The sequence below is a fragment of the Sorex fumeus genome, unplaced genomic scaffold, assembly GCF_029834395.1.
Source record: "Sorex fumeus unplaced genomic scaffold, SorFum_2.1 ptg000029l, whole genome shotgun sequence".
NCBI classification, from domain to species: domain Eukaryota; kingdom Metazoa; phylum Chordata; class Mammalia; order Eulipotyphla; family Soricidae; genus Sorex; species Sorex fumeus.
The window spans coordinates 11153817-11165956 of record NW_026606086.1 but is presented as its reverse complement, the minus strand read 5'-3'; the positions used below and the strand labels follow the sequence as shown (position 1 = coordinate 11165956).

Sequence of the window (12140 nt, the reverse complement as noted above, 5' to 3'; positions counted from 1 at the left end):
TCATAATAATTCTTCTAAATAAGTTAGTATAAGTGTTATAGATTTCATACCAAGTACCTTATTACTTGTTCCAATTAAGTTTCGATTATCTGATTTTATTTGTATGCATAAGATCATAAACTTTAGAAAAAGACTACTAAACATTTGTATAGGCCATAGTCATGTATTTTTGTGAAGATGAACACAGACCAGTATTTATTTTTAATTCATGTTCACTGAGTAGACCCATGAAACTATTAAGCTATTAAAATAACAGTACCCCAAATATATTTAACTTGAGTTATTTGACTCACTAGCAAAAATGCCCCCAATCTTTTATCAGTAAATGAACATTAATAACTCATCCTTATAATCTTTTTGCTATTTTGTGTCATAAAGGGATAAACAATTTAGACTAGGGATTGCTTTGGGTCTAAGCCACCCGTTAGTCAATCTAAGCTACTGCTTGATAATTTTATCTTTTGGTTATAATGATTGCCAAAGTAGTAGACACAAAAAAAATCAACTGGGATATTTTTAGAGATAGACTTCAGGATTCATACATAAATGGGCTTTTTCTTCATTGTATCTGTAACTAAAAAATGTCCTGAGGAATAATCAGAGAGGATCTGACAAAGATTTTGATTTTTATGCAAGAAAACATTTTGGAAAGTCATTTGACAGGAGAAATAATTTAATGGTTTGTGTTCCTCCTTTGATAATTTTTTAATAGGCACAAAAGAATTCATGATGCTGTTCAGGGTATTTTCCAAGGGGCTGTTAAAAGTGACTCAAGAGGTATCTTTGAAACCATGCAATAGCACCACTATCCCCAAATTGTTATAATATTAGACAATGGTCTCACCATTGGATTTTTCTACCAAAAATCAAGGATCGAATCATTCTTTCTGCATTCAATGAAAGAAGCTACTGATCCTGTAATGATCTGCTGGTCCAAGAGTGATCAGGTTAAGTGGTAGACACCTGCTGTAGCAAGCATGCAATCAGGTCTGCAAACAACCAGCAGTTTGCAGCACTTTCAAAGCAAGCATCCCCGAGGTCAGAAGCCAACTAATAAAAACAAGGCATTACAAACTATTTTGAGCAAATGCACAAGCGATCATTTGTTAAGTCAATTTTATAGAATCCTAGTACAGATGGTGGGAGATAATATAATAACCGACTCCTAAAAGGAAAAGTGAAATGTAAACTGGAGAGCTTCCCTTAGTAATACCAAAGTTTTATAACCATATCTACTGTGAGAGAAAAAAAGCCCTGAAAATTGAAATTAGTACATAGCATATTACCTACAAAAGTTACTAAATAGGCCCATTTGAAGAGCTGTCTGTAATTTTCAAATCAAGTGGGGGCAATTTTGTAATTCTCATAAAAACATCTTCATCTTCATAAACGTTCCCATTTAAAAAGAAACCCTTAATACTATATGTAGATAACTGAATAGAAATGATTCTTCTTATTGCTTTGAGAGTCTGATATCCAAATAAGTTTGATGTAGCAACTCCAATATTATTCTCTATTAATAAAGCTGATTTGGAGCGATAGCACAGTGGTAGGGCGTTTGCCTTGCATGCAGCCAACGTGGCCGACCCGAGTTCGATTCCTCCGCCCCTCTCGGAGAGCCCGGCAAGCTACTGAGAGTATCTCGCCCGCACGGCAGAGCCTGGCAAGATACCCGTGATGTATTCGATATGCCAAACACAGTAACAACAAAGTCTTCAATGGAGACATTACTGGGCCCGCTCGAGCAAATGGATGAACAACGGGAGGACAGTGACAGTGACCGTGCCCTTCCACTTGTGGCAAGCTTCCATCTCTGGGCCAGACCTCTCTGGGCCAGATTTGTGTCTAGGAAACTGCATGTTACACTCAAACTTGAGTTCAAATATTGCTTCCTCCTCCTGCCACTACACTGATCCTATTGCTAGTTTTGACTATCTAAAAACCTTCTCTTTGACAAATAACAAAAGATGAAAATTTAAAAAAATAGAGATAGAAATTTACATGGAAAAAGAAGAGGATAGGTCAAAGAAAAGGGCAAAAAGAGGGAAGGCTGAGAATATTAAAATGTCAGTAAAGGAAGTAACTGGGGTCAATGCTGTTCTGCTAATAAATTACATAACTTCAAAGCTAGACATTAATGTCATGCTTAATTGAATTTTCCTCTGTAAGTTTTCTATGAGGAGTTTAACAATTGACATGGAAGGAGTTTTGAAAGGAGATGACACCAAGCTCATTATTTCTCATCAAATGTTTTCAGGTAGGAAAAGTTCTATGTCTTAATCATAGGGACATAGAGACTAAATTTATATGAAGACTGTACATTTGAATTTGGATATTTTATTTGAATTAAGGAGTCTATTTATGATTAGTGAGCATGCCATGGTACAATATTTTGCTTAAGAGGCAACTTGACTCACAGTTTCCTTTAAGAATAATTCTAACTTTGTCATTAATATTCATATATATGTATATACATATATCACTCACATAAAAGTCCAACTATAGAATAATAAAATGTAAGTAGTAATTTAGTAGTAGTAATTTATGTAGAAAATATTTTAATATATATATCTTCACCCATGAATGACTTGTGGTTTTTAAATTTTAATAAAAGGAGATAGACCCTCCCCCAATCAGTATTTTTTTCATTCTTTTCAAAACCAATAAGTGAACTTGCAGTTAGAATCTAACGCATGACTTAAATTTAAAAGTGTAATATACATTTATGATCCCCATTTGCTTTTGCTCACCCAATTAGGTCAAAGAATTCTAAAATTGAGATTGATCTATCAAACCAGGCTACAACTATTAACAGAGAACAGGTCCTTATTATTTTTATGCAAATTAAGCTGAGACAGTATTGGAAGCAGAGCTTCTAAAAGTTCATTTTTCAAGGTTTGTACCTTCATAATTCATCCTATGATTTTTATTCACAGGATGATAAATAGCACATTTAATTTCAAAGGACTGAAGCTTGAGGATTATGAATCAGGTACCATAAAAAATGGATAAGTTTCTCTTCAGGGCAAAAACCAAAATAAATTCTGAGAAGGCCATATCATAGAACACATATTTCAACTATTGCAATTTGGAAATTAAAATTAATTTAATTAAAATTAAAAATAAAAGGTGGGTAGGGCGCTTACATTGTATGTGGCCAACCTAGGTTCAATCCTTGGCAGCCCGTATGGTAGCTCTGAGCTCACCAGGAGTAACCCCTGAGGACAGAGCTAGGATTAAGTCCTGAGCAGAGCTAGGTGTGCATCCTCCCCCGACAAAAAAAAGGGATCTTTGCTCTGAAATCTAACTTAGGTTTACATACATCTCTCAGGCTTACCAGAATAATGAATGAATGAATGAAAGAACGAATAAAATTCTAAACAGCAATGATCCCATGATGTATCTGTCCTTGGGATTGTTTTTCAGAAAAGACTGTAGAGGGAGAAGGATGTGATCTTCCCTTTTGGCCCCAATTTCATCCTCCTCTCCACATGCTCATCTTTCTTTGTTCCAGGAAATACTATGCCACCATGAGAAAAGAAGTGGACAGCTAGTATTCCCCTAATCCAAAGAAGCGAATGAGAATATGTAGAAAGTGCAATGGTCTTTAGGCTAGCAGGGGGCTAGGGTGGGGACAGCCAGGTAAAGAATATGATGCTTACTATCACAAACCTCATAAAAGAATCTTTCTCCTTCCTTCTTCTGCTCATGGATTTGCAAGTCAAAGATGTTGGACAGAGACATGGCACATTACAGAAACAAGCACACAACACGTTTTGGACAGAATTTTACATATGGACAATAAACAACTGGTACATTCATTAAAACACACAGTACCACAAAACATCTTTAAAGTTGACATTTCAGAGTAGCATTTAAAAATTAACTACAACCTGAGGAACTGTAAAGGTTATTAGCACATATAGTTGTACATAGAATAAGACATACATGTAATGCAAAGGCACTACCTCCTCCCTCCCATTCACACTTAAAATGTTTTATACACAAACTTAAATTAATACTTATAGATAATAATTACCCTAAATTTTATGAAATATTCAATTATCTTTCCAGTTCTTCAGATAAATTATAAAACATGGAAAATATTACTATGACATTCTATGGCAAAAAGATAAACTACTAATCATCTCAAATTATCCACTTAATAATAGTCTTAAAACATACTCACCTCCTTGCCTCCCATGGATTCAAACATTTTTTCCAGTTGGACTCGCAATTGTTGGATATTATTCATCAATATACAAGGCTTTAAAAAAGATGAGAATTTATTCCATTTTTGAATGAATTTATCTTAAAAGTAATAACATAAAATTATGACTATATATCATATATAACATGAAAAAATTATGTACCATAATAATACATAAATATTCAAGCCATACTGAAAAACAAAATAATTTTGTTGCAAAATGGATGTTGAAAACTTATATGCATGAAACTCTGTTATGGGAAAATTTGCAAATCTCTGTGATGAAAGATAAAAAGATTATTTAACCATGAAAAAGGATGCTTAAAATTTTTTTGAAACACAAGAGATTACAATGTTGTTAGTGATAGGTCCTGCATACATCATTTAACACCACATCTACCATCAGAGTTCCCACTTCTGCTCACAAATTCCCTGATGAACCCTCTCATCCACTGCCCCATCCAGATAAGTTAAGAATGGTTGGTTGCTTTCAGCTGGGTGTGAAAAAAATGGATGGGGAGGGCTAAGGGTGCTTCTCCGTGGCTATCTGGCTACAGACTTGGAGTAGCATGTGAAACTTTCTCTCTAGTCAATTTTCCTTTTTTGACTTTGCTTCATGTGAGAAAGGCTCTGGGTTCAATTGTAGGGTTCACCTCTAAGGAACAAACAAACAAAACAAATGAATAGGGAAGATATAACTTTGGAGAAATCTAGTCCATTATCAGTTTTATGGAGAGCCACTATATAATGACTGTTTGAGAAAATTAGATTTAATAAAACACTCAATAAATCACTGGGGACATACTACTAAAGTTTCTATTAAATGTTGTTTTTAAATATTTTATTTATTTATTTATTATATTTTTGACCACACTCATATGTACCCAGAGCTTACGTCCTTCTGACTCTGCACTCAGGAATTATTTCTAATGGGGCTTAGGACCATCTGTGATGCCAGGGTTTGAACCCAGGTTGGTGATGTACAGTGCTAGTGCCTTCCTTGTTGTACTATTTCTATGGCACCAAACTTTTATTTTAATTAAACCACATGTTATTTCACTGACTTAAGAAACAAAAAAATCTTCATTTAACAATTACCAAACCTTCCCCCGCAAGAAACCTAAGAAAAAAATCCCCAAATCCAAAATACCACACTGGAGCTATAAATTCATAGGTTCTTTATGAATCTGACTTTAATGTATGTTTTATTCTTCTCATCATACCTTTTACTGGTTATTTCTTTCTTGTCTATTAATTATTATGAATTCTCTGAGCCATCTCGCTATAGACTTGGATTAGCATGTGGAACACCCCCTCAAGTCTATTTGCCTTTTTGACTTTTCTCTTTTCCCAATATTCTCCTTTCACTAGCTTGAAATTTGATTTATTTTACATTTGAATTATTTTTACTGTTTCACCAGCTACTATTAGATGCACTGATTGGGATGACTTGTCAATCTGTTATTCTCTTACAGCCTTTTCTGCTGTTTTCTTACAGCCTTACACACAATATACATTTCTTACTTACAGATCCTTACTTACACATAAATTCTTAAGAAAGAAAAATAAGTTCAATTGTATAGTGAAAGATAGAATTGAATGATTAGTAGAGAACTTAATGAATATACATATCATTGCGTGTAATACTGTACACCTGAAACTATAATATTGCTTAATCTGGCTTCAATAAAATAATCAAAGTTAATTAAATTGATAACGTAAAAAGAACTTCTTGATTTGTTTTCAAAGTAGCAGATATTAGAAGTGAAGGCTGTTTCTAGATGGAATCCAATAACAGTAGTAATTAACTTATAATTGGACAATATAATTTAGAATAATTTAATATTTTCTGCTGCATACTGACTCCAAAGAGCCAACAAAATTTTACCAAGGGAAAGAAAACCAAAAAAGGAAGGAAAATGGATCTATCTTCCAAGTTTCTGGGAAATAAGCCAATAGTGAATCAGGGAAAGGCTTGTAAAGGTCTTATAGGACATCAGTGAGGTGTTAGCTTTCGTCAGTGGAAAGATTTTATTATTGCTTTAACCTTTAAGAAACTTTCTACTTGATTCTGAAAGTGACCACATCCTTAATTGAATTTACCAAAAAGCAATTGAAAAGTTATACTTTGTACTCTTGATTCTAGCCTCATCTCAGATACCTGCGTTTAAAAAGGAAATATTGATCTCAAATTCTATTCAATAAGCTCAACCACATGCTCCATAAATGATTTTCCAGCATGATTGAGAATCACTTTATCCAGCCACCTAAAATCCCTTCTGCTTCATGGATGGTCATCGTCTTAATCTGAAGTCAACACGCTAAACCAAGAGACACTGCCACCAGAATAAGATTCCCTGAGATTTTTTTTTTCCCATTGCAAAGAGGGCATGATTTGGCTCAGATTTGTGTGGCTTAGCAGAGAGAAAACAAGTCAAAGGAAGATCATGATTAATGAGAACTGGGAGACTGCATCAGTGAACGGATGAAAGCAAGTTATATAGGCTCCGTGTGCTGACTTAATTTCCATATTTAAACTGAATAGTTTTGAGCCCATGAAAAATTACTCTGGCATTATATTTACAAATAAAAATTAAAAATCCTTATTGATATGCTCGGGTTGCCAGACACAGTAACGACAAAGTCTCCAATGGAGACGTTACTGGGCCCGCTCGAGCAAATCGACAATCAACGGGAGGGCCTTTACCTTTACCTTTATTGATATGCTCATTTTTAATGGAAAAGAACTACTAAGAAACAAGATAAACACAGGCCTACTGGCTCCTCACATGAATTTCTCTAGATCCCAGGTAACTCTACATAGAAAAAAGATGCCGTTATCTAGAGGTAGATAATCATAAGACTTTCCTATTCTTTTATTAGTTTGCCTTGAACTTGAGATGCTCAATTTGAATTTTATTGAGTCAGTTTATCAAATTACTACAGAGAATTGAATTACACGTATCTACCTTGAACCTAATTGTGAAGCAGGTTTTGCTTTAAACACCTATAGAGCAAATAATAAAAATTGAAAGAACCCATAGTAAAGGAAACATAAAGTTATTTAACTCACAAATATATGAGGGGTTTGAGCACCATAGCAGCAGTGCTTGGGGAATAATCCTATTTCTGTGACCAGGGGACATTAACAGCATTGTTTTGAGACTATACACAGGACAGTGCGACAGTGCTACACAGTATTGAAGATAAAGCAAGTGTCTTGTATTCTATCTCTCTGGCCCAGAAATAGAAATTGCTTAATTGTCTCAGATAATTTTATTTAAGGCAACATACTTTAAAGTCAAATTGTAATGTTTCAATTTGCATATTTGCCCCTAACATACCAAAATATATATAATTGTATTTAAGACACAAAGAAAATTAGGAATCTAAATACAATAAATATGGAATCTAAATACAATAAATACAAAAAATTAGTTTTTTGAGAAAAATGGTAATTTCTTAATTGACTTGAAAAAGAAAATTATGTTTAAAAGTTTCTAGCTCAAATGCAGATAAAAAGATAAATTGAAGAACAAATACTGAGAATTTTTTAAAAAGTTTTCATGTTCTTCTTATTCCGAGATGAGGAAAGGAAAAGTAAATCCCCGAGCTGTGTTATTAGCATTTTTTTCTTAATAAAATTTTAATTTTGAAAAGTGTGAGCCCTACAGGAAAATATAAAAAGAATTATACAATAGGCACTTATTTAAATTTCTCCAAGACATACAAAAATAGATATATACAAATATATGTACTAGAGAATATTAACAAAATATTGTTACAGGGACCTTTTAATATTCATTTCAGAATGTTAAGAATCAACCTCTCTCCTTTTGGGTACACTGGTGGAGGGATGGGTACTAGATCATTGTATAACTGAAACCCAAGCACAAAAATTTATAAGTCTACAACTGTACCTCATGGTGTTTCACTAATAAAATTTTTTTAAAAAAGATAAGTGATCTGAACACTAAAATTAAAAAAAAAGAATCAACCTCAGCCACCTTTCAAAAACTTAAATTTGACTAATAAATTAATTTTTTATTTTGTTTTTTGGGTTGCTATATCTGGCAGTTCTCAAGACTTACTACTGGTTCTGTGTTCAGTAATCGCTCTTGGTAGTGCTCAGGCATCACCCCTGGCAGTGCTCAGAGGACCATATGTGACACTGGGGAATAAACCCAGGCGGTCAATCATATGTCAGGCAAATGTTCTGCCTGCTGTACTATCTCTCCACTTAAACTAAATCCTTACTAAAATTTCTAGGAAGAATTTGATTTAAAATATATTACTATTTATGTCTTATGAATATTTAATTAAAATATATGCTTCAAAGAAATAGTCTCCTCAGAGTATTTATAATCAATGAAAGTTAGAGATATGTGCTGATATAATTAATAAAATCTCTGGACAGGTGTTAATTTAAGGGAAAGACAAATCTTCTAGGACCTTTAAGAACCAATATGACTCAATGAGCTGTCAGCAAGAGGTCAGTGAGACTTCAGGAAGACTGTTAAGTTTTATCAGAATCTTCTCTTATATTTGCCTAATAAAATTGATTTTCAAGAGTAAAAAGAAGATATTCATTTTTAACGTCATTGTAGAGAATTTAGGATGATTTTTCAGTGCTATTCTCTTTCTATTCTATGAACAATATATTTTTCCTAATATTGCATATGGTGAATAAGAAATATTTCATCTTCCACTAAACTAAATCTAAGTGATTTCTCAATTTCTCAATCATCTAAAAATAATAATTTAATAACTCAGAGTAATGAGCATTATCTCTTTAGCTAACTTTCAATTTACTTGAAAACTGAAAAAGCAAATTCTTTTATTTTAGGAGTAGTACCCAAATTAAATTAGTTTATGTTAATGGTAAACTCTCTAGTTTTCAGTGCCAGTGATTTATGAGTATGTGGGCCTTCAATATTTTATGAAGTTTTTCCCGTGTTATGATGGAAAAATACAAGTTGGCAAGCCTTAAGATGCTCTTGATCCTACGAATTCCGTACTGTAACCAGCTTAGACCATTTCTTGATATTCCCATTTCTTATCATTTAATATGAAACAAAATAGAGAAAAACATTTTACCTTGCTTATTTATTAGTTTGAAGAAGTGACTCTGAACTGAGGAATAATTGAAAGTCAGAACATTCTTACTTACCACATTTTCTTTGTCACAATAGGAACTGAAATCACTTGATAAAATTGCAGCATACTGGAGCAGTATTTTATTGATAGTCTAGGGGAAAAGGGAAAATGTTTCCAAGTAAGTATGCAGCTATATATGTACATCCACACACAAATGCATGAACACACACAAGTACACACACAGAGTCCAGGCTAATGCTAATAATAAATTTTCATATCTTTTTTCAACCGAAAGAGGGCTGGCATTCTTTTGACCATGCTTTTACCATGTGTCTTAAATTACTGTATTTAGATAACAATGGGTAATTTTTCCTGCGGATGTTTCCTTTGGTGAGGGCGCACCAAACAGTGCTCAGAGTACCCAGGGACACTGCTGTTTTGGGGTCAAGTAGGTTGATATTTATTTATTTATCTATTCATTTTATTGAGTCACCATGAGATAGTTATAAGCTTTCATGTTTGGGTTACAATCACGCAATGATCAAACACCCATCCCTCCACCAGTGTACATTCCCCATCACCAATATCCCCGATATACCCCCCCTTTCCCATCCCCCCTTGCCTCGATGGCAGATATTATTCCTCATAATCTCTTTCTACTTTGGGGCATTATGGTTTGCAAAACAGACACTGAGAGGTTATCATGTTTTGTCCTTTATCTGCTTTCTGCACACATCTCCCATCCCAACCGATTCCTCCAGCCACAATTTTCTTAGTGATCTCTTTTCTATTCCAGCTGCCTTTTCTCCTTTGCTCATGAGGCAGGCTTCCAGCTATGGAGCAATCTACCTGTCCCGTGTATCTACTCTCCTTAGGTGTCAGCCTCATGTTATGTTGTTTTATACTCCACAAATGAGTGCAGTCCTTCTATGTCTGTCCCTCTCTTTCGAACTCATTTCACTTAGCATGATACTCTCCATGTCTATCCATTTATAAGCAAAGTTCATGACTTCATCTCTCCTGAAAGCTGCATACTATTCCACTGTGGAGATGTACCAAAGTTTCTTTAACCAGTCATCTGTTCTAGGGCACTTGGGTTGTTTCCATATTTTAGCTATTGTGAACAGTGCTGCAATGAACATATAGGTATAGATGTCATTTCTACTGTGATTTTTGGCATCCTCGAGATATATTCCCAAAAGTGGTATTGTGGGGTCATATGGAAGCTCAATTTCTAGTTTTTGAAGTCCGTATTGTTTTCCAGAAAGGCTGGACAAGTGGGCATTCCCACCAACAGTGAAAGAGTGTCCCTTTTCCCCCACATCCACACCAGCACTGGTTGCTTTTGTTCTTTAGAATGTGTGCCAATCTGTTTGGTGTGAGATGATATCTCATTGTTGTTTTGATTTGCATCTCTCGGATGGTTAGCGATGTGGAGCTCTTTTTCATGTGCCCTTTGGCCATTTGTATTTCTTTTTTGAGGAAACTTCTGTTCATTTCTTCTCCCCATTTTTTGATGGGGTTGGAGGTTTTTTTCTTGTACAATTCTACTAGTGTCTTATATATCCTGGATATTAATCCCTTATCAGATGAATATTGGGTAAATATTCTTTCCCATTCTGTGGGCTCTTTCTGTATCTTGGTCACTGTTTCTTTTGAAGTGCAGAAGCTTCTTACTTTGATGTAGTCTCATTTGTTTATGTTTGCTTCCACTTGCACGGTCGGTGCGGTTTCATCCTTAAAGATGTTTTTAGCTTCAATGTCGTGGAGAGTTCTGCCTACATTTTCCTCTGTGTACCTTATGGATTCATGTCTGACATTGAGGTCTTTAATCCACTTTGATCTGACTTTTGTGCCTGGAATTAGACAGAGTTCATTTTTTTTTGCAGGTAGCTATCCAGTTTTCCCAGCACCACTTGTTAAAGAGGCTTTCCTTGTTCCACTTTATATTTCTTGCTACTTTGTCAAAGATTAAGTGGCCATATATTTGGGGGTCTGTGACAGAATATTCAATTCTGTTCCGTTGGTCTGCAGGTCTGTTTCTAGCCCAGTACCATGCTGTCTTAATTACTACTGCTTTGTATTAAAGTTTGAAGTTGGGGAGGATGATGCCACCCATCTTCTTTTCCCCAAGGATTTCTTTAGCTATTCATGGGGGTTTATTGTTCCATATGAATTTCAGGAGTGCTTTTAGAAAAATGTCATGGGTATATCCTGATAGGGACTGCATTGAATTTTATAGTGCTTTGGGCAGTATTGCCATTTTGATAATGTTAATCCTCCCTATCCATGAGCAGGGGATGTGTCTCCATTTCCTGGTATCCTCTTTTATTTCTTGAAGTAGTGTTTTGTAATTTTCCTTGTATAGCTGATTAAGCTGATTCCGAGGTACTTGATTTTCTGAGGTACTATTGTGAACGGGATTGTTTTTTTAATTATCTATTTCTCTTTCGTTATTTGTCTATATGAAAACCATGGACTTGGGTTTGATTTTGTAGCCTGCCACTTTACTCAACCGACCTATTGTTTCTAGAAGTTTTTCTTTAGAGTTTGTAGGATTTTCTAAGTATAGTATCATATCGTCTGCAAATAGTGATAGTTTGACCTCTTCCTTTCCTATCTATATACCCTTGATACCTTTTTCTTGCTTAATTGCAATGGCCAGGACTTCCAATACTATACTGAGTAGGAGTGGCGAAAGTGGACAACCTTGTCTTGTGCCAGATCTTAGAGGGAAGGCTTTTAGTTTTTTCCCATTGAGAGTGATACTTGCCATGGGCTTGTGGTAGATAGCTTTGGCTATATTGAGGAAAGTTCCTTCAATGCCTATTTT

General features: G+C 34.7%; 1 protein-coding gene across 1 annotated transcript in view; it reads right to left on the bottom strand.

The window, feature by feature from the left end:
* Positions 1 to 12140, bottom strand: part of UNC13C (unc-13 homolog C) — a 626361-nt gene that overhangs the window by 110361 nt on the left and 503860 nt on the right. Inside the window, exons 22-23 of the mRNA XM_056115400.1 lie at positions 9381 to 9458; positions 4190 to 4267 (exon numbers count right to left, since the gene is read on the bottom strand). Coding sequence (XP_055971375.1) covers positions 4190 to 4267; positions 9381 to 9458 — 156 coding nt within the window. The remainder of the gene's footprint in view (positions 1 to 4189; positions 4268 to 9380; positions 9459 to 12140) is intronic.